The 26,440-nt window shown below is 43.5% G+C and overlaps 1 protein-coding gene across 1 annotated transcript in view; it reads left to right on the top strand.

Moving 5' to 3' along the window:
* Positions 1-17,304: 17,304 nt before the first annotated feature.
* Positions 17,305-26,440, top strand: part of RAB18 (RAB18, member RAS oncogene family) — a 141,114-nt gene continuing 131,978 nt past the window's right edge. The window contains exon 1 of the mRNA XM_086941606.1: positions 17,305-17,554. Coding sequence (XP_086797732.1) covers positions 17,487-17,554 — 68 coding nt within the window. The 5' untranslated portion in view covers positions 17,305-17,486. The remainder of the gene's footprint in view (positions 17,555-26,440) is intronic.

Here is a 26,440-nt window from a genome sequence, read left to right as displayed (position 1 = left end):
GCAAACAAATCATAAAGAGCTTCGTAACTTTCCACTTTGCTGCCCTTCACCCAACCATCCATGGCTCTGCAAAAATAAGACACATACTCAACCCACGTCGTACCAGGCAACTTCTTACATTCTCTAAAAGTTTGTCTGTACTTCTCGGGGGTTAGGCCATACCGCAACATTAAAGCATCTTTCATATGAGTATACGACATCCTATCCTCAACAGGCATGTCTAACAGGGTATCTCTCCCCTCATTCACAAAGCGACCCCACAACCCCGCTCCCCAATTCTTCTCAGGGACCTGGTGGGCCAACAATGCTAACTCATATGCTTTAAACCACTGACCAATATCTTCGTTCCTATGATAATCTTTTATCACATCTTTGGGAAAGTAAAACTTACTTTCTGCAGGCCCAGATGGGATGCTGCCACCAGAGGGATTCAATTCTAACTTTTTAGCTTGGATGTCCAACTCCCTCAACTTGGTATCACGCTCCAAAGCTAACTTCTCTCTTTCAAAATCTAACCTTTTGGTCTCCAAATCAGCTTCTCTTCTACCTCTTGCATTTTCTAACTCCAACTGCCCATTTATCTTTAGCCTTGCCATTTCCATGTTGTATGCACGCTCCTTCGCCCTTTCTTCTCGTTCTTCAGGGGAAAAACCTTTGGAGGAAACACTGCTTCCGGGAGAGGACTCAGGCCCATTCGCTGGCGCCTCCTCATCCCCTTCCACTGGCGGTACCACCACCGGATCAGTGGGATCTCTTGCCTCCAACCAGGCCTGCAATGCTTTGAGATATTCCTCTTTAATCTTGAGGCCTTTGGTAGGAACTTTAAATTTCTTGCAAAAGGATTTCAGCTCCTCTAGTTTGTAGACGTTTATCTTCGCTCTATCAAATTCCTCCACAACAACAACAGGGGTAGTGACTCCGTTGTCACTCATGGTCAAAACTGGCAGTGTTAAAAAAAAATCAAGCTTCAGAAAAGCGGAGAACAAAAATAGAATCCTTCCAACTTAGATTGTGGCTGCGCTATGGTCTGCTTTCACTATGTAGCGTACACTAATCACTGCACATGGGTCATAAATGCAAGGTTCAAATCCTCACCGCTGCATCCAATGTTAGAACCGGCTGTCTCTAGTTGGCAGAGGTATACACTTCTGACAAATAGGGACACACCTTTTCTAGTCAGGGCAAGGGGATCACACCCTTCGATAACCCCTGCTCACCCCCTTGGTAGCTTGGCAGAGCAGACAGACTTATCTCAGAGGCTGTGTGTTAAGCATTGATGACCACATACAGTAATAAGGTGAATACACTACAAATGGACACGACGCAGTAGTATTATAAAAATAAGGATTTTTATATAAGGCTTAGCACAAGACCAAATAACAACAAAAATGTACACAATCTTAATACATACTCTTGGAAGGGAAAAATAGTTCAAAGGTAGTTTCTTCTTTAGCACAAAGTCTTTCGTAACAAAGCAACTCTTCTTCCTGGAAACACAGTTCTTGGCAACAAGGTAACCCACACAGGAGCTACACGACGTCGAGGCAAAGTTAATCCAAAGGTTCGGCGTCGACCGCGAGGAGCGCTACGTCGAGCCCGGAGTCACACGGACCCCCAACAACACAGTACCTTGGAAAATGAAGCACACGATGATCAGCGGCGTCGAGCAATCCGGCGTCGCGTCTTCGGTGTCGATCAGGCCTCCGTAGTCGTCGATGTCGATGATGATGTTGCAAAGTGTGAGCAGCGCTCACGGCGTCGAGAGGGCACGCAGTCGATGCGATCAGCAGCGGTGCAGACACGAGGTCCCTTGGAGCTGGAGCCGAACTCACTACTCACTGGCGTTGCTGCTGGCGTCGATCAGGCCCGGCGGCCGGCGTCGAGGAAGCGGGATACTTGAGCCGTCACTCACGGTGTCGAGCTGGATTCGGCGACGTCCGTCGGCGTCGAGATTGCTGGTTCTTTCAGAGGTGCTGGATTCACAGGTTCCAGCAAATAGCACTTTAAGCAGATGAAGTCCTTTAACCCTGTGACTTCAGCAGGAGACTGGCACTCTTCCAGTCCTTGGAGATTTTCGTAGCAAGTGTGAGAGTACACACACAGTTCCTCTCTCCTGGTTCCTTGGCAAAAATAAAAAAAGCACTGCAGGATTCCCCCCAGCAAACAGCACACAGGCAGAAGGGGTAGGCAAGTCCTTAGATCAGCAGGCCTCTTGTCCTTGGTTACAGGGTTCCTTGTCAGAAGTGATCTGATTTCATGGTTCAGGGGTTTTTCTCTTATACCCCTTTTCGGCTTTGATCCCTTTGTCCATGCAGGGGGATTTCCCAACATCCTGGGTCTGTTGTGGGTGGAGCCATGCAGAAGCACCTGGCCTATTCACTGAGCAGGGCTGGGTCCTCAGACGCCCAGCAGGAGGTGGAGCCAGCATTGACACTGGCAGGAGCAGAGCTATCGGCCTCCTGGCAGGAGGTGGGGCTAGGATCGTCCATGGCAGTCACAGAGCTATCAGCCGCTTGGCAGGAGGTGGAGCCAGCATTGTATCAGGCAGGGCAGGCTATCAGCAACTACTCTCCCCCTACTCTCAACGCAAATGTCCCACTCATCCCACACTGACTCACCCAGACCTGTGGAGCCACCCAGCTCCTGTCACACACACGCAAGACCAGCAGAAACCAGAAATGGTTAGACAAGAAAATAGACACTTTCTAAAAGTGCTATTTTCAAACCCAGAGTCCAAAAACCATCCACACCAACGGATGTGTAATTAAACCCCGAGTTCAGGGATACCAAACTCGACATTGCACCATGCTCCCCGAGCCGGCTAGGATCATAGCATTAATAATCCCGGCGGCCCATTCTAACTAACGGAGAGCAGGTTACCTCGCAATAGTGAAGAACGAAGATGGCTGTTGTTCACTATTAGGACATGCCAACTTGGTCAGGCTTGTCCTACCTTATACTTACAATGCACCCTGCCCGCTGGCCTACCATAGGGGTGACTAACATCAAGATCTGCACATTTGTTGTTTTCCCCTGGATGTATAAAATCTTAAAACTGTATCCTTGCAAGCCATCAAATGATTCTCCTTCTTTTTGCCTTCAAGTACAGAAGTGAAAATATTCCAGCATTATGCTTATTGTGTGTTTAATATTTTTTAAGTCTTATTAATGCTTCTTCAAAGTCATGATAATCCACATCAAACTCAAGTGCCTCAACTTTAGGTAAGACTTGAAAAATGTCTTACCCTTCAGACCCCAAACAATGCTTAATAATTCTCCTCCTTCATTACACACTCATCTTATTGGCATTGATAGCCACCAAACACATTTGAAACTCTTCTTTCTATCATTTCTAAGGAACAGGAGGAGTGTACTTTGTTTTGCAAATTTTTTTGTGGTGATTCAAATTACATAATTGTAATGTATCAAGCAAAAGAAGGCGCCAATGGTGATTGAAGGAAATCACCAATTAGCATGAGAGAAGAAGGATCTTTAGCATTGTATTTCGTGATGACAGAATGGCTATTTGAAGAACCAATCCAGGAGCTCACATTATGCAATACATGAGGGAACAAGCTGGGTAGAATGAGACAAAGCCAGCCTAGAGCGATTCAAGGATAAGAAGTTGGCATGCTCTGTAGCATGAACTATCAAGGAATTAAGTAAGGATGTCTGCACAGTCTAGGGTGCTCTGCCCAGTGGGTCAGCAAGAGGCGTTTATCTTCCCAAAAGAACATTCCCTGAGGTGGGATCTGGTAGGCTGCAGGACGCAGTCGAGCTCAGGTAACCTTGGCAGCTCAATTTGCCAGGCACATCGCTACATCAAGTATGGGGTCAGGGGGCAAGGTGTAGGACTTGTCCTTCAGAGTGAGGTGGGAGTTGAAGCTCTGCAGTGGTACAGTTGAGCTCAGTAGGATGGCAGCTCAAACCACAATTTATCGTCTGTTGACAGCAAAAAAGATCACAGCTGCAAGGCTCATGCACAGCAGCAGCAGAAAGCAAGCTTAGGTAAGCCCGAGCAGTCAAAACAAAGTGCAGCATAGCTCTCCTGCAGGACGGATGCACTGGCCCACTCATGGAACAAAGAGACGAGAGAAAGGATGAGCTGGAACTCGTATCCCATTTTAGTTGGATATAGTTTTCCTCTGTAACAATGCAAGTTGTGGTCTGAAAAGGTGCTTTTTATTCGGTGCTGCAATACTAGTAGAGCACGTACATCGTACAACCCAAATAAAGGCAACCAAAGCTTACAACTGAATGTTCAGGACCATACCAAGTGCTGGAGAAGGGATTGGGGGGGAAGCATGGGGGAAAGGGCAGGGAACAAGGAAGGGGTGAACAGCACCCAAACAGATCTAAGATTATGCAATAATATAAAAGAGGTATAAATAAACTTAAAATACCTTTATAACTCCTGAAGCAGGGTCCAGTTTTACCATATAATGTCTCAGCTATTACTTTCCACCTTTGAAGCATGAGAGTCCTTAATGTCTCTGCCAGTCAATAGGTAACAGAGTGCTAAATTGCCTAGAGTGCCCTAAGCATTCACTGAAACGGTAGGCCTCATGTCTATCTAAAACATATAATACAGATATCTCTCCTGCCAAGGCCACTAACCTCAGTTCACTGATTTTCTCATAAACAAGTCACCAGGTCCCCACCTCTACTGTCCTCTGCGTGCCTATCTTTCTGAACATCACCAAGATGTAGCAATAACAGGATGCATCTGTGATTTAGAAGAACACGATGGGCAAGAATAGGGTGGGGGTTAACTGTAACTTTCCATAGCTTCTCACCTGATGATTTTTGCTTGCCTTTGAAACTAAGACGCCACTAGACTTAAAGTGACAATGACCTTTCTATGCGCTATTTACATATAAGGAGATTCAGCCTTAAAACTTCCCAGTTGTATTTGATAATATGTCCACATTTTTTGTTATGATCTGCGGTCATTACAGGTAAGGGGTAACCCGATACAAGTTTGTGGACCTAGGTAAAGTTCAATATAGAAGAATAATGGTCCTCAAACCAATCAATCTTAATTGCAAAATTAATTTACAAATTCTTAGTTTAGAGCTAAAGTGAATTCATGCTCCTCATGAAAAACTATACTACAACATAGGAGTTCCTTACAATGAAAAAAAGTGGATGTGCAGCAACTGAACTTTGTATGAAACAAAATTAATTTATTTTCATTGATAAAGCTTTTTCATTGGATGTTTGTAAAGGTTGCTCCAAAGGGGAACGTGCAAAAGAAGGAGTACTAGAAAATGGGTGAGTGGGGAAATATTCCCAGAGTGAAGAAAAATAGAAAGGTTCAATGTGGGATTGATCAAATGTATCAATCTTAGTGTCCTGACCCAACAATATTTTACATGGTCTATTTACATCAATTTTTACAATCACAGATTGTAATCCTCTGTGGCACGTAATAGGTAAGGGCTCGGTGGGTCCAAGTACATGGGTATATGTTCGTCGATGTTTCGACTCGACTTGTGGCCTATAGGATGGTTGAGCCTTTGCCTGCGAGTCTTCCTCAAGACGGGATTGGAGGCGATTAGGAGGCAACCAACACGTGGTTTTAGCACCTCATCCGTACGTGAGCCATTGCGGGAGAGTATAGCCGTATCATTGGCACGAATTCAAACCCATCGGCTGCCCCAGGGTCAATCCAGTTGGCAACGCAATTGCACAGGTTCTGATCACAGCCGGTGCATGTACTTTTGTTCAACTCACCGCACAAGCTACATTTATGCACTTTCAACCCGGACACAGTTACGGGCCTGTAAAATGCACTATGTTAAGTAGCCGCAGCATGCACCATGTGAAGTATTCATCACGGCATTTTCAGCATGACAAATTGCAGATTTATCCGCCTGTTTAATTGACACAAAGCTAGTTTAATCTACTATTGTTGTGTGCACCAGCCCCATTGTATGTCCGCTTTGAGTTATTTTGATGCACGCATGTTTTTCTTGAATGCACAGTAACAAACACTTTCAATCGTGAAACTTCTTTCGAACCGTTGTATCGCACATACTAATCCATCAAACGTATTTTAATGAAGCACCCACCCGGGTTTTCGTTCATCTACTTTTTCTTTTATTCACTTTCCTTAAAGGCATACATATTATGTTTTTCCTGTGCCAATGTTGTAAATTGCATCATTTTAATACTTTCAGAATTAAAGATCCCTGAAGAAGGGATTTTGCCCGAGATGCATTGGGCAGAACAATGTGAATTGAGACAAGCTACCACATACATACTATGAACGCAATAGTATGAAATCCAAACAAAATAAAATCAACCAATGACAAAATTATTTACAAGACTCTTATAAACTTTATTGAAATTTTGACTAAGATGTGCCGGTTTGGGGACGTTACTCCCACGGGAAATAACGCTTATTTCTCTGTAGGGAAGTGGAAACACATGAGGGTAGATGTGCAAGTTGACAGGACATGGACAAATCTTTTTGTGTGCGTGACACTCCACTTTACCCAGTGGAGTTTCCTGGTGGTCACTGGGAGAAGCTGGGAATGGGTTTTATTGGACCTATATATAATCTGTGTGCTGTGAAATAGTATGCACTGGTGGTGGTGGACTACTATTCCCAGTGGGTTGTTTGCAAATTTTTGAGAGAACCCTCCTTGTGTGCTGTTCTTGATTTGATGAAGAAGGATATGTTTTGCAGGGAAGGGGTCCATAAGGTACTGGCCATATACAATGGTGTTCAATTCAAGTCGTGGATTTTTTCTTGAAGTCATTCGAGATTAAACATCTTTCTGTGGCACTGTATAGTCCACAAGGACATGGCATGGTGCAAAGGGTGAACAGGATGTTGAAGCAAATGATACAGTTGGGTATCACCGCAAGTGAGGATGCATCACAAGCTGTTCAGGAGAGGTTATGGGGATAGCACAACACCCCACATTCCTTGACTGGAGTTTCTCCTTTTTTTTTGTTGAAAGGTAGGCATGCGTCCTGCAAGCTGAGTCCAGATTGGTTGTTAGAGAACACATGGAGTTAGGACAGGTTGCCTGATTTTGGAGAGGTGTGCAGAAGAGTAGAAAATACTCAACCAAAAAGTAACCAGCATTTTGACAAGGGCATGAAAGTAAGAGAGGTGCACTTCCAGGTGGGTGGTCATGTGGTAAAAATAAAGAGAAAAACAACAGGAGAAATGATGCGACCTCTCACACCATGTCCAGGCGCACAGCAATCACGAGTGCATAACAATAATGCAAAAAGTTGATCCAAATTTATTCATCCTTTATTTGAATGTCATTTTCATCATGAAGTTTGTTTTTAATCCCAAGTTTTTTCAACAGTCACATGAGAGACGTCTCACATTAGTTACGGAAACCTTTAACGCTACAGAAATGCCAACATGCCTTAATCTGAAGCTTGGCATAACAGTGAGTAATCCTCAAAGTTCATCCAGATAACCCAATGCATTTCGGGCCATAAGCGGCCCTTCGTCAGGGGTATTCTACGATTTAAAAAAACAATGTTATAACACCAAGTGTTTCAAAACTCAATGCCTATGCAGCTTGTAATTCAAAAGCGTTTCGCGCCATTATCACATGCTTCCTCCACTTCATTAACGTATTCCCGCTAATCGTGGCTCTAAAGCCACTACTAAATCAATATCCACATCCCCATTTCACAATCCCCCACACTCGACTCCAATTCAAATGTGCCACCCGATTTCAGTACTAGGTTCCATTACGTGCAAACCCTCCAAATCCTGAACTAGAAAAACAGAATTTCAACACACTGGGTAGTTACCTTTCATTAATTCTTTCCTTTCGCCACACGGGCAAACAGCATCTAAGTGTTCACTCTCAGGTCTGTTTAAAAGCACCTGGGTGATCTCACCGCCCTACGCGGCTCCTCCTACTGAAAGCTCTGTTAACCCTATGTCACCCCTGATACTCTCCTTCTGCCGTTCAAATGCGCTAATCCGTTACTTCACTATAGCCACTGAATTCCATCTAAGTGTACACCCCTGACTCACCATGTCATGTTACACCCTTTGCTGTAACCCAGTGTCGCTCTAATTCTTAATCGGATCCTGACACTCCAACTCTCTTTGAGTAGGAGGAGCCGCGTAGGGCGGTGAGATCACCCAGGTGCTTTTAAACAGACCGGAGAGTGAACACTTAGATGCTGTTTGCCCGTGTGGCGAAAGGAAAGAATTAATGAAAGGTAACTACCCAGTGTGTTGAAATTCTGTTTTTCTAGTTCAGGATTTGGAGGGTTTGCACGTAATGGAACCTAGTACTGAAATCGGGTGGCACATTTGAATTGGAGTGGAGTGTGGGGGATTGTGAAATGGGGATGTGGATATTGATTTAGTAGTGGCTTTAGAGCCACGATTAGCGGGAATACGTTAATGAAGTGGAGGAAGCATGTGATAATGGCGCGAAACGCTTTTGAATTACAAGCTGCATAGGCATTGAGTTTTGAAACACTTGGTGTTATAACATTGTTTTTTTAAATCGTAGAATACCCCTGACGAAGGGCCGCTTATGGCCCGAAATGCATTGGGTTATCTGGATGAACTTTGAGGATTACTCACTGTTACGCCGAGCTTCAGATTAAGGCATGTTGGCATTTCTGCAGCGTTAAAGGTTTCCGTAACTAATGTGAGACATCTCTCATGTGACTGTTGAAAAAACTTGGGATTAAAAACAAACTTCGTGATGAAAATGACATTCAAATAAAGGATGAATAAATTTGGATCAACTTGCTGCATTATTGTTATGCACTCGTGATTGCTGTGCGCCTGGACATGGTGTGAGAGGTCGCATCATTTCTCCTGTTGTTTTTCACTATCACGTGGCCAGGGCAGACCACGATTCCGGGCCAGCACGCTAAAAAAATACCACACAAGATTAAACTTGTAAAAGGGATGGAACAAAAGGTGTGCACTCGCCATTACTACGTTGAACTGTAAAAATAAAGAGGCCAGTATGCACCAGGAAGAACAATTACACGTTTTTTTCACAAGACGCAAATTGTGAAAGTATCCAAACATGCAATTCTTTTGGAAAATGGCAGGTGGTGAAGCAAGAGTGCGGTTTTGGTCTCCAAGGACAGCAAGAATGAAAATGTTAACAAACAGGATCCTGCTCTGACAGTGTTGGTAGTCTGGGGAAGGGAGCTGGCCCTGGGACGGAGGACATGACAGTTTGGCTGTATGCCAAATGTCTTCTTTCGGGCCGGAGCTGTGCATACCAATCAATTATTCATGGGCTTGTATAGCGCACCTAGTCACCCATGAGAGTCTCAAGGCGCTGGCTGTGGGGGGCTGCTGAGCCAACTTGGTGGAGGATCATTCAAAGAGCCAGGTCTTGAAGTCCTTCCTGAACTGGGTCAGTGACTCTGATTGCCTGAGGTGCAGGGGCAGGGCGTCCCAGGTCTTGGTGGCGAGGTACAGAAGATCTTCCTCCGGTACAACTCTTCTGGATCCTGGTGACAGAGGCGAGGGCGAGTTGGAAGGCTCAGAGTTGTCTGGTAGGTACGTGGAATGTGAGGCGGTGGTTCAGATACGCTGGTCCTTCATCGTGTAAGGTTTTGTGGGTCTGAGTGAGAAGCTTGAAGATGACTCGCTTCTTGACTGGGAACCAGTGGAGGTGTTGCGTGATGTGGTCGCAGCGGGGAATGTCGAGGACCAAATTATCTGAAAAATGTCCAGAGCACCACAACAATCTAAAGAGGTCCGTCTATTTAACGGGTCATGTAGATACAACTTCTTTGTAAATGTGCAACCCAGAACGTGTAGTGCTTGTCTGATTGAGCTCATATTTGCTTTGGACGTATCAACTTCCCGTCAAATTTCTAGATTTATCTTCATCGTGCGTTGACTGATTTTGCTCCTTTCAATTGTGACCGAGATCCTCATATCTTTAGTCCTCGGAGCTCTGGGGGCCATAATTTGGTTAATCAAATAACTCTCAATTGGATGAACCGTCTATTGTACGCTCAAGCCTTGAAAAAGTCGCCCAGTGCGACAAAACACGTGTCCGCTGTCTTTGTGTGTATATATACGGAATAAAAGAATTTAATCATCAGCTTCTCTGTGTCTACCTTTTGCGCATCGAAACTGATTCTACGTGAAGGGACCCGTTAAAGTGACAGACCTCTTACTTCTGATTGTGGTGGTGCTCTGGACATTTTTCAGACAATCAATGTATTTGGGGATTTCACCTTGTACTTGACACTAGTTGGATGACATAGTGTTTCCGTCTTCATTGAGCACACCTGTCTCCATATGTGTAACCAACTTTCCTGAAATTATGTATGTGCCAGCATTGTTCTAGACCATTGTCATCCTACTGTATATTAATGTAGAGGACCAGTCTGGCAGTGGCATTTTGGACGTTCTGTAGTTTCCTGATCTGTTGCTGGGCAATGCCGGAGTAGAGTAAGTCGCTGTAGTCTAGTCTGATGGTGAAGAGTGCATGGGTGACCGTCCTTCTGGATTCTGGATATGGATGTTGAGGCAAGGGTGAGTGCAGAGAGTTTGTCCACCAGACTGACGGAGCATTCCTCTGCCTATAAGGGGGAAGTGAAGACATGTACGTCCACTTGGGTATTTGAAGGACTATTTATTAAAATGATTTTGTCACTTTTGGGGCAGGGGTGTTTGGTTTGCGCTGTTGGGATTTTAGATTGTACTATGCAGTTTATTTAGTTAGGCAAAGTTGTGTGGGATTTTTTTCATTTTGGGGACATTCGTAAAGGGGGAAAGTGTGTTATGTATTGGTCTTGTCCTTTAAAAAAAAGCACCTGCATACAATCTGGGAATTAAGGCATGGGGTTTCCTTCATCGAAGTTTCAAATTCTGGCAATTGGTTTCAGGTGCTTGGAGGAGCGTCGTTGTGCTGTCTTGTTTGATGCTGTAAATAAATTTAGCTGGATTTGACCAAGCCAGGCTTAAAGGGGTAGATCATTCATGCCTCAAGGAACCCTACTAAAAGTGATGTGAATCAACAGATAAATCATTATTAATATTCCTAAAAATTTAAATAGCTGTTGTACTCCTTATATCTTATCCTGGGGGTTGTTAGTCATATGTTCCAGTATGTTTTCCATTTCTATTAGGTAGCGTCACTCTGCATCACTTGGAATGTTCAGATGTTATTTATGTGACGTCACTGTCATCTATGTGATAGATGACAGCTGACTCCCGTTGTGATTACATTTATTCCCGCTCCCTGCGGGCCCTTGTACCTATAATAAATCTTTTATTGACAACACATCTTCTCCTGTCGTGTTGTCCCACTACAATTGGCGACGAGGACCGGTGCAATAAGGATAACAAGGGCCTGCGAAATTATTTTGTGGACGCAAGCTTGATTGAAGAAACTTGCGATCGGAACAAGAGCACTTTCATAAATGTGAGTACTCAGCGGGATACGGCGAGCACTGCTTGAGTAAAGAATGAGAATACTTGGAAGTACGTTAAATGCCAGTAGCGCGTAACGGAATGAAAGTCTCCGACGGCATTAAAGAAAGCGGAGAAAAAAGGATTTAAAAACGAGACTGTGCAGTACGTTTGAAGAATTGTAATCGGAATACTTGATGAATGCCGCTTTGCCTGAATAAACTATTGTGTGAGCCGTCGGTGCTTCGTTGACAGGGCAACAGCTGAGGCGTCTGTCAATTACCTCAGCTGAGCCGCGTGAAGCATGCCGGGAGTGTAGACGGATTGGTTGAAAGCGGCACACGTCACTGAGCGTGCACAGCGTGCGGCCATTTTGGAAAACGAAATCTGACTGAGTTTAAAACGAGCGCAGAAGAGTCAGCGCTCGTGAAGTAGACATCGCGTTTTGAAGAATTTAAAGAGCATTATTCAGGCGGCAAAACGCAAGTAAGCAATATTGCAACACAGCTAACGGATAAAATATACATCTAAGCAAAATAAGAGATAGAGTGCAGTGAAATAAAAAGTAAAGAACTAAATAAGCAAAACATGGCTGAATGTAACAACATATGTGCTCCTCCTCGTTTCTTAGACGAACCTGGTAAGCCCACAATGAAATGGAAAAAGTGGGTGAGGGCTTTTGAGAATTACATCGTATCAATAGACGGGAAAGCATTTGATGCTGAAAGAAAATGTTCTTTGTTGTTTGGGCTATTAGGAAAAGCGGGTCAGGATATTTTTGATAGCCTGCCTGAGTATGAGAGTCCACCTGGAACATTTGTGCCATTAAATGAATATCAGGAAGCGTTGAAGAGGTTAGAAAAACAATTCGACGAGGAGAACAATATTATGGTGGCTAGACATAAATTTGCTCAAAGGAAACAACAAGAAGGAGAAAGCGTGGAAGACTATGTTGCATGTCTAAGAGTTTTGGCAGTAGAATGTGAATATGAGGAGATGACAGATGTGTACATAAGGGATCAAATAGTTTTCTACTGCTATACCAAAAAGGTGCAGGAAAGACTGTTAGCGTGCAAAAGACCAACTTTACAAGAAGTCATAGACATTGCTAGGGGTATCGAAAGATCTCTAATTTACACTAAAGAATTGTCTTCAACAACGAGTAACACTAATGTATTTTATTTACAGGACAAACGGAAAGTTGATGGTAAAGCAAGTGAAAAAAGTGTAAGTGAAAAAAAGGTGGGAGGTAAGCAATTGTGCTGTTTCAGGTGCGGATCAAATGAACACTTAGCTGATTTTAAAAATTGTCCTGCAATAGGCAAAAAATGCATTAAATGTAAAAGATATGGTCATTATACCACTTTATGTAAAACTAAAAGAATGAGTAATAATAACATGAGTATAAATACAGTAGGAAATTTTGATGAAGAAATGTGCGAGAATATAGTTCTATATGTAGAAATGGAGGAAGGAAAGATAAAGGGTCCTGTAAGTGACGTGAAAATTGGTAATGTTGAACTAAAATTTACAGCAGATTCTGGTGCACCCATAACAACCATATCTGATACTCTTTTTGAAGAAAAATGGGAAGGTGTACAACTAATAGAATCTGATGTAAACCCGAAAGCATTTGGGGAGAAGGAAATAAATATGCTGGGGTATTTCTTTGACACAGTGAGTTTCAGGGGAAGAGTAATTGAAACAAAGATTTATGTAGCAGAGAAAGGGAGGATACTGGTAGGATGGAGAGACTTAGCCCAACTAGGGGTGGTATTGGTGCCGGGGGCAAAAGACCCGGTGATACTAAGAGAAGAATGGATGAACAGCATATGTATAGAGAAGTGTGAAGATGACTTAGAATCCGTTTTTGAAAAACATAAGGAAGTGTTTAAAAATGAAATAGGTTGTGTGATGGGGTTCAGCCATGACATCAAACTAAAGGAAAATGCCATGCCATGTAAGCACAAAGTGAGGTCAATACCATTGTCCATAAGAAATGAATTGAGGGAAGTACTTGAGAAGTTGAAGGGGGAAGGTGTAATAGAAGAAGCAGAAGAGTCTGAATGGGTTTCTGCAATTGTAGTATCAAAGAAGAAAAAGACAGAAGACATCAGGTTGTGTGTAGACCTGAGGTCGCTCAATAAAAACATTATAGTAAACTGCCATCCCCTGCCAAAAATACAGGACATCCTTCAGTCAACGTCAGGTTCAAAATATTTTTCACTGATTGACTTAAGGGCCGCATATCACCAGGTATGCCTGTCAGAAAGGTCTAAGAAACTGACAACTTTCATCACGCCTTTTGGTGCATTCAGGTATGTTAGGCTTCCATTTGGCCTAGCATCATCTTCAGGGGTTTTTCAGAAACTCATGGACATTTTGTTTGGAAAAATGAAAGGGGTGGAAGCCTATCAAGATGACATTCTTTTGCATTCTAAAACTGAACAAGAGCACATAAAATTAATTGAGTTGGTTCTAGATGTACTGGAGAAGAAAGGCATGACGGTCTCGAAAGACAAATGCAAATTTATGTCTAAGGAGATAGAGTACTTAGGGCATGTCCTGACAGCTGAAGGTATATTGCCAAAAGAGGATTTAGTACGTGCTATAAAGGAGGCCCCGGAACCAAGAAACAAGGAAACACTCAAATCGTTCCTTGGCCTCAGCGAATATTATGCTAAGTTCATTAACAAATATGCAGAAAAAGTGGAACCACTCAGGAGACTATTAAAAAAGAATGTGGCGTATAACTGGAAGGATGAACAAGTTGAGGCATTCAAATTAGTCAAGGAGGAAATAGCAAAGGCACCTGCACTGAAACCATATGATCCACAACTGGACAATGTAGTGACTGTGGATGCAAGTAATGAGGGTATCGGTGCTGTATTTTGTCAGAAAAAAGGAAGTGAAGAGAACACAATAGCGTTCATTTCCAGGAAACTAAATGAAACAGAGGTCCATTACAGCACTATCGAGCGCGAAACGTTGGCTTGTGTGTGGGCTGTGCACAAACTCAAGGACTATCTATGGGGGAAGAGTTTCACCCTAGTAACAGACCATAAACCATTGGTTTATATGATGGATGGCAAAGGTAGAGGCAACGGGAACGCAAGCTCTAGATTGATTAGACTAATGTCAAAACTCCAGGAGTATAATTTCAAGATTGAGCACATTAAAGGAGGGAAAAACAGTCGAGCGGACTGTTTGTCCAGATTACCAGTAAAGGAGCAAAAAGGCGAAGAACAAGACGACAATGAGTGTGTGGTTGCACATATTGATGCCACATTTATGTGCGAAGGATCCATAACTGAAAAGGAATGAGAGGAAAGTATGGAAAAAGAGAACGTCATGTCCCAAGTAAAAATGTATGTACAAACTGTATGGCCACATGTGAGGAATCTTCCGAATGAACTGAGGTCTTTTCAACAAGTAAATGATGAACTTACTCTAGAGAATGGCTACTTAAAAAGGGGTGAAGTGTTTGTTCCACCATTTGAACTCAGACAAAAAATTATCAAAATGGCTCACAGAGGGCATCCTGGCACCACGGCCACAAAAAAAGTACTGAGGATGCACTATTGGTGGCCGGGTGTGGACAGCGAAATCAGGAGCTATGTGGACAAGTGTGAAAAATGCTTAAAATCTGATAAGCATTGGAGAATTGAAAAAAATGAACTACAGAAAGTGGAAATTCCCGACGGGCCTTGGGCCAAAATAGCAATAGACTTTGCTGGACCATTCAATGTCTTGCCAGATGGGTGCAGGTACCTGATAGTTTTAACAGACTACTACACCAAGTGGGTGTGCTACAAGTTTGCAAACGTGGTGACAACAGAAGTAGTCATAAAATTCCTCGAAAAAGTATTTGAAAATGAGGGACAGCCAAAGATCATCGTGTCAGATAATGGATCACAACTGATATCAAGAGTAATGGTTGAGTTTTTCGAGAAGAGAGGAATTATACAGGAAAAGACACCTCTATACAGTCTGAAGAGTAATGGTCAAGTAGAGAGAATAAATAGATTCTTCAAAGAAGGAATCCAAATGGCCATTGCAAATAATATGGATATAAAAGAATTCATTAAAGTAAAGATCAATGCATATAATAACACACCAAAGGAAGCAACAGGGTATACACCATTTTACTTGATGAGAGGAAGAGCATGTAACACTATCTTGACACCAAAATTGAATGGGTGGAAAGGAACAGCTATGGAAGTGAGAAAGGTGCATGATACAGAACTTAAAGTGAAGGAGAACATAGAGAATAAACAAGTGAAGAACAAGGTGTATTCTGATATGGTGAATAGAGCAAAAGACAAGAGCATGGCACCCGGAGACTGGGTGCTAGTAAAGAAGCCTGGGTTGGTGAGTAAAGGGGAATCCAGGCTCAGCAGACCCATGAAAATTGGCAGAGCGTCAGGTGGCGCAGTGTTCATTGAAGGAGAAGGGTGGCGTAGTAAAGATGATGTAGTAAGACTCAAACATGGGCAAGAAAAAATCATAATGAAGAATAGGGAAGAAGGAGATACTAGTCTTGATGAAAGTGTGCTGGAATGGGATGACATGTCCAGTGGCACAGAACTGTTGCAATCCAGCGTCAGTCATGAGAGTTCATTTGGAGGGAGAGACAGTCCAATAAGTCGTTCTGTTGGCAGTGAGGATACTGTTCTGGCTCAAGAGGACTCTGTGCTAGAAAACAATGCTGAGGTGTTTGGGTCCTCTGTTACAGGAGTTAGGGACACAGAAATCAATCACACTGGGGAATCGTCTTCCAGGGTGGGCCGAGTTATCAATTTGCCGACAAGGTTTAAGGATTATGTTATGGAGTAATCTTTTATTGTTTTTGTGGAGAAAGGGAGATGTTGTACTCCTTATATCTTATCCTGGGGGTTGTTAGTCATATGTTCCAGTATGTTTTCCATTTCTATTAGGTAGCGTCACTCTGCATCACTTGGAATGTTCAGATGTTATTTATGTGACGTCACTGTCATCTATGTGATAGATGACAGCTGACTCCCGTTGTGATTACATTTATTCCCGCTCCCTGCGGGCCCTTGTACCTATAATAAATCTTTTATTGACAACACATCTTCTCCTGTCGTGTTGTCCCACTACAATAGCGTCCAATTTTTCAAAAATAAAAATGATGCGCTGATCATAAAAACATGTATTTGAAACACAGAGTATATTATACAATTGTTTTCAATTATCACGATACCAAAAAGGAAGAACGTATAAGCCATTGTAATAACTAGGACATATTTTAAAGAAAATACTGAAGAGAGTGAAGATTTATGAAAAAACAAAAAACAATCATGTGACTCGACAAGTCATTTGGTGAAGACTGGACAAAAGAAATTCCTTTGTGAAAGAAGCAGCTTCCAAGAAGTAGCTGAGATGCAGCTGAGTCACCAGAGAGTATTGAAACAGACGGAAGCCCTAAACGCATTCTCTAAATGGTGGTAGCTGCCATCTTGAAATTCGTACCAACATATGAATTATAACTGACTAATATATTACGTGCCCTCACAGAAGCAACAAAAAAATCATTTTCCGGAAATACTTAGTTTTGAGGTAATTTTTGTGTACAAAAAGTTATCAACATATTTTTTGAATATCTGAAAGACAAAAATAAGAAAAAGAGCTTGGAAAAAACCCAGATTCGAGCTATAGTTCTGAAACACGACAGCATTCATTTTGCATTTAAATAGAAACAGTTTGATTGGGCATATTCCGACGCACGTTCACAGAATAGGAAGTGATAAGAATAATTTCAAAACTATTTAACGAGTAATTCAAACATGGCAGCTTCATAAACATGACTGCCTATCAAATGTAACTTTTTCGTTCAAGTCCTTTTTTTGTTTTGCCAGGTAAAGGGGCAGGCGATACACCTCGGTGTCATAAGAAGCCGGGGTCGCGCAGGCGCAGAAGTACAACTGCCCGAAACTGACAGGAGATAAACAAAACGGGGTCGTGCGCGTTCGTGCCCTGTAGTTGAAGGGTGAAGACGTCACGGTGTTGTGTGCGCGCGACCCCTGGGCACTGAGCAGGAGTTGCTGGGTGCGGCGGTCAGGAGCCCAGGATGGACGAGGATGTTCTGACCACCCTGAAGATTCTTATAATCGGGGAGAGCGGAGTGGGCAAGTCCAGGTGAGGTGGGACCGTGATGTTACGGTATATTCGTTTTTTAACTGGCTCTGGCCTCTTCTGCCTTCGTCATCGCTTCTTTCGCATGGTGTGGATGGGGTTGATGAGAGAGCGTTGTCTCGGCAGACCCTGCACTGCTCTTTGGGGAACGGAAACCCCGCTAACCCCCTTCCTAGAGTCAGACCACAACCACCCTTATCATCTTTCGCAGAGTCTTGATTTTGCTTGGCTAGATGTCGATGAACTTGTTTGGTGAGTGCCTCTCTCAGAATTGTCTGCCATCCAAAACACCCTTTTCACTTACCTTCTCCTTAACCTTCCTGCCTTCCAATAGTGTGTGTGACCCAGGCAAGCCTTTCTATTTAAGCGCTGCGTAGATGACATTTGAGACCAGTTAGGCTCTCTTAACGTAGGGATTGTATTTAATACATTTTAATTCAGTATAATTCTGCACCCAAGTATTTACTGTTGGATTCTGCCCCCCACTAGGACTGGACTGGAAGACATAATCTACCCTGGAAAAAGTACATGCTATATAATGCCACAGTTAGGGGCCATGGTATGGGTCATGCCAGCCCATTCCGATCTAAAAGTACCTCGTAGCATGCAGCTTACATACAAAGTGCCAGATATTGCACTCTCATACATATACAAAATGCTCCCCTCACACTTGTTTTCTGCTTAATGATTTAAAGCACATACATCAGGACTACTTCTGAATATGTGGGTGTATTTAGTTTCACCCTTCGCTTTTCAATTTCAAATACAAAACTTCTTTTTATAGCATGTTTGAAAAAGACACGCAACATGTAACACTAAATCATAACACTAAATGACAAATATGCAACACATTAAATCCAATACATCAAATTAAACAAACATGAAACATATATGCACATTATTTTCATATGACGGCAATTTAACTCATCAAATTTGGAATGCCGATATCAAAAGACACTTATTTCTGTATTCTGTAAGGTCATTGAAGGACAAAAGAGTCTGAAAAAGAAGAGGGCCAAATGGATACGAATAAATGAGTCCAAATCGCAATTAATCCTATTTCTTTCGTGGCCTTCTTAATGTCGACGCGTTTCGAACCCGTTAACTGAATAAACGGGATCTCGTCAGGGCCTTGTCACTTCTGTATCTTTATATTCTGTGACTTTGTGTGTAGCCGGGTTCAAGCAGGTTCAACAGCCTTCTTGTTTTTGTTACTGTCTCTGGGAACTCTTTTTCGAGCACCGCTGCTCGTTAAGAAATGTCCTCTGTCCGCATTGAAGCCGGCGGAAGCTCAGAGCGATAGAAGTGTTGCAGACTGCCTGATGCCTCAACTCCGCTCCTCTGATTAAAGATTGAAGAAAAACGGTTTCGCCCTGACAGGAGAGCAAATCCACGCTTGCCGAGGGACGCCCCTCTGAGGGAGCACAAGCCAGAGAGAACAAATAAACAACTGAAAATAGAAAATCAGACGGACAGAGGACATTTCTTAACGAGCATCGGTGCTCGAAAAAGGGTTCCCAGAGACAGTAACAAAAACAAGAAGGCTGTTGAACCTGCTTGAACCCGGCTACACACAAAGTCACAGAATATAAAGATACAGAAGTGACAAGGCCCTGACGAGATCCCGTTTATTCAGTTAACGGGTTCGAAACGCGTCGGCATTAAGAAGGCCACGAAAGAAATAGGATTAATTGCGATTTGGACTCATTTATTCGTATCCATTTGGCCCTCTTCTTTTTCAGACTCTTTTGTCCTTCAATGACCTTACAGAATACAGAAATAAGTGTCTTTTGATATCAGCATTCCAAATTTGATGAGTTAAATTGCCGTCATATGAAAATAATGTGCATATATGTTTCATGTTTGTTTAATTTGATGTATTGGATTTAATGTGTTGCATATTTGTCATTTAGTGTTATGATTTAGTGTTACATGTTGCGTGTCTTTTTCAAACATGCTATAAAAATAAGTTTTGTATTTGAAATTGAAAAGCGAAGGGTGAAACTAAATAAACCCACATATTCAGAAGTAGTCCTGATGTATGTGCTTTAAATCATTAAGCAGAAAACAAGTGTGAGGGGAGCATTTTGTATATGTATGATTTTCAAAGGGTCCAGCTCCTCCCACGTCCCGGGACCTAACTCCTTAAGCTTTGGCAGATATTGCACTCTGGCACCCATCCTAAGCAACACATATCCTCATTTTCCCTCTCAACCCCCTCGCCCACCTTTGTATCGAGTGTTGGGGATCGGTAACAAAACCTACTGAAACAAGGGGGCATAAATAACCAGAGTTTAAATCAATCGGGATTTAGAGAAACGCGGCTAATCGCCCTCAAGGGTATTCAGGGGCTGAGAGCCTTGCTGCTTTGGGTGGAATCGGTTGAACAGCCAGGTCATGAGTCCCTTCCGAAATTCAAGGAGTGAGGATGAGATCTAAAGGTAGTTTGTACCTGGACTTTGCCGTCGGGTATGAGAAGGAGCGCCCTCCAGTGTTGCTTCGAATGCAGTGGGTGTGTGCGAGGGATAGGCGTAGCGCAGGTGTCTTGATGGTTTGGGAAAGTTCATGTGGTGGTTGTATACCGGTCCTTGATTGCGATGGGCTTTGTAGGTTAATAGCAGGTGGAAGATATGCGTAGTGAAGGAAGGAGGAGGTTGCCAAAGGTGATCACAACCTGTCAAAATAATAATTAAAGAGTATATGGTGTGCCTCTATCTGGATTTGCTGGCCCAGGAGTCTTATTACCCTCCTAAAAATAAATGTCCTCTCACCAATGGTTGTGACATGGCGCAGTGCAATGATTTTTTTGTATAATTTTTTTAATTGATTTTTATTATGCTAACATTTACGTCATAAGTGCAATTTATGATATAATCACCCTTAAGTTGTCAACTCATGGAAAAATTACATTTGCTACAATCCAGTAAGGCGCTGATGTCGACTCCACAATGTTTGTAATAGGCTTGTATGCTACTATTTCTTTTCCTCACAATGATCCCTACATTTTCAGGTATTTATTAGTGGGGCAATCTCTCTACAGGTATGACCTTTTCAGTTTTGTCACAATATTCCATACAGGCCCTGCACAAGGATCTGAGTGGGCCATAAAGAATAATCGGTAGGCCATAAAGATGAGTGGTTTGTCCAGAGACTGCCAGGGTTCTGAGAGATGTATCTGTGCATGCTGGGTGGTCTTTTACAGGTGTGAGCTGCATACCATACCTTTTGCAGGGTTCTGTCTACTAGTTTTAAGTTTGTATTTCTATAGGTTTAAATGTATAGGTTTGATCTCTTATGCTCTCTCCACCTCACCCTCTTCTTTTCCGAATTCACTCTCAACTTCACCTTGCTGTCCCGCTAATTTCACCCTCTACTTCCTCCTATCTCACTCTTCTTGCTTTACATCATCCTACTCTCCACCTCAGCCTCTGTTTCCGTATGTCTCTTCACTTTCTCCTCTTCACTCTTATTTCTCTTACCTCACCCTGTCTGTTTCCACCGTATCCTACTTTCTTTCCCCTGGCCTCACAAACCTATCACTGTGCATCAACTTACTCTCACTACACTCTTCTCTCTCCACCTCACCCGTCTCTCTCCACCTCACCCTTCTCTGTCCACCTCCTCACCCTTCTCTGTCCACCTCCTCACCCTTCTCTGTCCACCTCCTCACCCTTCTCTGTCCACCTCCTCACCCTTCTCTGTCCACCTCCTCACCCTTCTCTGTCCACCTCCTCACCCTTCTCTGTCCACCTCCTCACCCTTCTCTGTCCACCTCCTCACCCTTCTCTGTCCACCTCCTCACCCTTCTCTGTCCACCTCCTCACCCTTCTCTCTCCACCTCCTCACCCTTCTCTCTCCACCTCCTCACTCTTCTCTCTCCACCTCCTCACTCTTCTCTCTCCACCTCCTCACCCTTCTCTCTCCACCTCCTCACCCTTCTCTCTCCACCTCCTCACCCTTCTCTCTCCACCTCCTCACCCTTCTCTCTCCACCTCCTCACCCTTCTCTCTCCACCTCCTCACCCTTCTCTCTCCACCTCCTCACCCTTCTCTCTCCTATCTCTGTCTTCCTCACCATTTTCTCAGTTTCTTGGCCTTTTCCCTGTTTCTTGCTCTTCTCTCTTGATGACCCTCCTCTCCCCATCAACATCCTCTTTTTGTTCTCATTATCCTCCCTTCTGCCTCTCCTCATCACCCTATTACCTTCCAGTCTTTCTGCTTTACCTTCCCCTCTCTCCTCTTCACCCTTCTCTCTCTTATAAGTTTGACGCTGTTAGAAATGGGGGTCTCTAGTTGGCAGTTTGTTACCCTGTCCAAGTAGTGACCCTTCTTCCTAGTCAGGATTAGGGAGTTACACTTATAAAATAATCCCTGCTCACCCCCTTGGTAGCTTGGCACGAGCAGTCCAGCTTATCTCGGAGGCAATCTCTAAAACATTTGCACATACACATAGTAATACAGTGAAAACTCTAAAAAAAGCACACCAAACCAGCTTTAGGAAAATAATCAACATTTATCTGTGTAAAACCAGGCCAGAACGAAAAAAATCCAACATACAGTTATCAAGAGACAAATAATGCAAATATGGACTTCAAATACAGTTCCTTGAAGTCGATGGTGCAGTTCAGGACTATCACGGCATGATGAGCGAATAAATCTAACAGTTCAGGCCAGCTGCAATGTCCCAGACTGGCTAAGGTGTCTTGAAGACCAGCCAAAACAATACCTTAGAAATGCAGGGCGTCGTGGACCTCGCGATGAGCTCCGAAGAGTGCAGGAGGTCTGTGCAGGAGTCGCCTGGCCCTTGAAGTCACACGCGTGCAGGCCGAACTTTGTGAGGTTGAAGTCAGGAGTGCCGGCAGGCATCAAGGCTGCGGTGTGAAGTGGAGCGGTGCCTTACCTTCAGGTCACGGTGCAGGCAGCAGCTCAGTGATGGTCGTCCAACGGTGTCTGTGAGACCAGGGCTGCAGTGCAAAGTGGGTCAGTGCTTGTCATTGTGCTGGGAGGTCACGGTGCAAGCAGCGTCCTAGTCGTTGCCGAAGCACTGTCCTCGGTAGGCCTAAGGCTACGGTACTAGTCAGGGCAATGCAGTGTGCGGGGCCCACAGGTCACGGTGCAAGCAGCAGCGTCGGTTGACGATTTGAGTTGATGCCGCTGGCGTCAATGGTCCAAGACTGTGGTGTGGGACGGGGCGGTGTGCAGTGTAACTTATGAGCGGCGTGTGGTTGAAGTCAGGAGTGCCGGAGCAGCGTGTGGGGTAAGACGGAGGACAACTCATCCTGAGTTTATTGCACAATAGCAATCACCCCCCAGACGTTCTTGAATGCTCATGAAGCAAGCAAGCAATACTTAATATGTCATGCAATTTGCATTGAACTTGAGCCATTTATAGCCTGTATTTTTATACACATTTAATTTTTCACTTTTTGTTATTAACACAAATTTTTGTGACAAAACTAGTGAAACGTGAGTAAGGTGGGGAAGTTGTGCCCCCGTCCTGAAGGAGCGCAAGCTCCGAAACATGTCGACTCACACACGAGGTACTGTCCATTAACACGAAAGGTCCGACCTCGCACTTCACTTCTTTTAGTAGTACCCGCCCGGGGTTGTGAATAAAGTTTTTTTCCATAAAACCCACGAGCCAGGCATCTTTTTTTAATCCTTCACTAAATCCCACCACTCACATAAAATATCCCTATCACATGCACCACACATAGTCATAACTACAAGTGCTCCCGCGTAGTCGTAGGTTGTAGCACGCCGCATCCCGCTAGAGGGGTGCGAAGACCCCTATGATGAAGCATGACACCAAGGGGCCTTTTGGTGTGTGAGGGGTATTTAAAAAAACCACTAAGTGCTCCCACACCATTGTGGGAAACGCTTCCCTAACACTCTCAGGAGGATTCCTTTTGTTTATGGTACCCAGAGGAAGGCATAGTCTTTGCTGTCTCTGAGATGTCTTGAACAGGGGCACGCTCTACCTCAAGCCCTTGTTTATACTCAGAAAAATAATTTATAAAAAGGTGCGTCCTGTTCTTTCACTGCCCAAGACAGAAGCAGCCACTGCAGGTCAGCTAAGCACACAGGTAAGTGGTAGTCTCTCCTCTTCTCCAGTTCTTCTATGTGGCAGGTTCCTAAATCCCAAAGAGTTCTAAAGTCCTGGGGTCAGGGCCCCAATATTTATACCACATTTCCAGTTGAAGTTGGCACAAAGTAATTTCCTCTGGCATACATAAGCCAGTTCTGCTTGACTCAGGAGGGGGGAGACAGCTTTGTATGAGGCAGCCACAGTCCATTCAGGCGCAAGAGACAACTCCTCCCTCTACTCTAAATGAAGCCAGGTCTATTCCGTCTGGCTATGAGTCACCCTGGAAAGGAAGTACACACCTCAACCTCCTTCTTGTATCGGTCTAGTGTGAAGGCACTTCCCCAGCTCCTGTCACTCTCACCCAGATGGTGATTACACAAACAGTCAGAGAGTGGCACACGGGATGGTTAAGCAAGATGATGCCCACTTTCTAAAAGTGGCATTTTCAAAAACTATATAAAAATCATCTTTACTAAAAGGTGTATGTTTAAATTCTGAGTCCAGGAAGCCTAAACTGAATTTCTCTAGCTTGTCTCAATGTAAAGTTACGCTGGTAAAATGTTACAGTGCAGCTCCAATGATAGCCTAGTCTGTGTGACCGACAACCTTTCAATAGTGAAAAACGAAATACACAGTACTTCACTATCAGGACATGTAAAACACACATTCATTGCACCCTGCCCATGGGGATACCTTGGACCTACCTGAGGGGTGCCTTGCATGTAGGAAAAGGGAAGGTTAGGGCCTGGCAAACCGGTACACTTACCATGTCGACATGGCAATAAAAACTGCGCACATACACTGTAGTGGCAAATCTGAGACACCTTTTGAAAGGCTACTTGTGTGTGTGGCACAACCAGTGCTGCAAACCCACTAGTAGAATTCGATTTACAGGCCATGGGCACACACAACGCACTGTACTAGGGACTTAATAGTAAATCAAATATACCAATCATAGAAAACCAATCATAACACAATTTATAGTAGGAGCACTTGCACTTTAGCACTGAATGACAGTGAAAAAGTATGCAGAGACACTAAACCAGAAAAAACGAAGTCTAGCATACCATCAAAAAAGACAGGGGGCACACGCCAGAAGATGCCAGGTCTAACAGACCCAAAGAGAAGTAGCACAATAAACAGGGCCTCTGGAATTATGCAACAGGGGAGGACCAAGTTATGCAGCAGGATTGACTAAAGTTTGACTTAATTATGTTGTCATTTGTTTGAACATTACACTGCGTAGAAAAAAGGTTTCACTTTGTTAGTGAAAAGTAAACCTTTCTGGAGGGCCTTCTACTGTAACCTTGTGGTTGCAATATTGTATAAATCCAGTGGCCCTCACTATACTCCTTTTCTATCTATTCATGTGACAAAATGAGAGCATTTGTTCAGAGCGAATAAATGCAGTCATTGGTGCCCCAAAGTGAGGTGTATGCTCTTTCATTTCCTTCTGTTTATATTAGAGAGCTCCAGCTATTGTGAGTACCTCAGGAAAATGGGAGTAGGCAGAACAGCAGCAGCACATGTCAGTGCTGCCATGGAATTGTTTCCTGTGCTTTTCGTAGTATAATACGCACTAGCACTCCTGCTTCCCGTTCTGTATCTGTGTTGTATTAGTGAAACTTGACGGGTCTTTTCACTTGCGACGAGTCAAAAGTTGCTATTGTCTGATTTTTTTTTCCTATAATAGTGCCATCGGCAGGGCCACTGGAAATATGTGATTCTGCGTCTGATGAGAATTAAGCATGATTATGGATTTGTCACATTTGTCACATAATCCATCATCTGATGCATAATTTGCATAGTTCAAGAGGAAAAATATTTCTGGCTCAAACAGCAAACGGACCAAAGGTTACCAAAAACACAGCTACACGTGTTGCTGCACAGTGGAGACCCTTCGCAAAGGTTGACTGGCCTCCTTTCAGTTGCCTATTGCTGCGTTTTAGTGCTAAACTGGAACTAACAAGGTAGATCTGTTGCCAAGGCAGAGTTAACATGTACAAATGTAAACATAATGAACAAAGATCATCACACAAAGTGTCATAATTTAGTCAACCCTGCCGCATAATTTAGTGTTCCCAAGCTGCATAATTCCAGTGACCCTAACCCCCCCCCCCCCCTCGCCCCCCCCCCCCCAGCCATAAACAAGGAATAGCATCACAGCAGAAAGAAAATCAAACACAACACTGCTAAGATGTATAGTCAGATTGCATGGGCATTTCTCACTACCTTTTCTTGCAGAGGGAATAGCCTTTCCACTGTTTCTGGCTTAAAACTGTTTTTATCTCTTAAATACTGTGGCCAGAGGGCATGGTCTTGATATAGTTGGGGTGTCTCAAGTACCCCTTCTTTTTACATATGCACAGTAATAGCAACCATCCCCTGTGACCTCACCCCTGCTACAAGGCACTTAAAATAGCCCAAGGCATTGGTATTATACTTGAAAGTTTAACAATTAGGCTTTCATAGGGAGGCCGAAGGTGCATGTGATCACGGTGGCAGTAGTTTAAAGATTGAATTTTCAACGCTCCATGATGAGTTGGAAACGGAATGATTCTGTAGTGATTCATCCTTTTATGCCTCGTATCTGAGATTACAAAATGCCTAGGATATGTTACATGTGAAGTGCTATTGAATTCTGTAGACAGACTTTCACCTATATTGCAAGACACTAATATTTCAACAGAGTTGCAAATGAAGTTAAGATGAGGGCAGAGAACTTTCATTTTCTGCTTATCCACTTTGAGATTGAATTTTGTACGACACTGATATTTCAACAGATTCTCAAACAAGCACTTT

This window comes from Lissotriton vulgaris, chromosome 10 (assembly GCF_964263255.1).
Source record: "Lissotriton vulgaris chromosome 10, aLisVul1.2, whole genome shotgun sequence".
In the NCBI taxonomy this organism is placed as follows: Eukaryota; Metazoa; Chordata; class Amphibia; order Caudata; family Salamandridae; genus Lissotriton; species Lissotriton vulgaris.
This window is presented reverse-complemented; position numbering and strand designations above follow the sequence as displayed.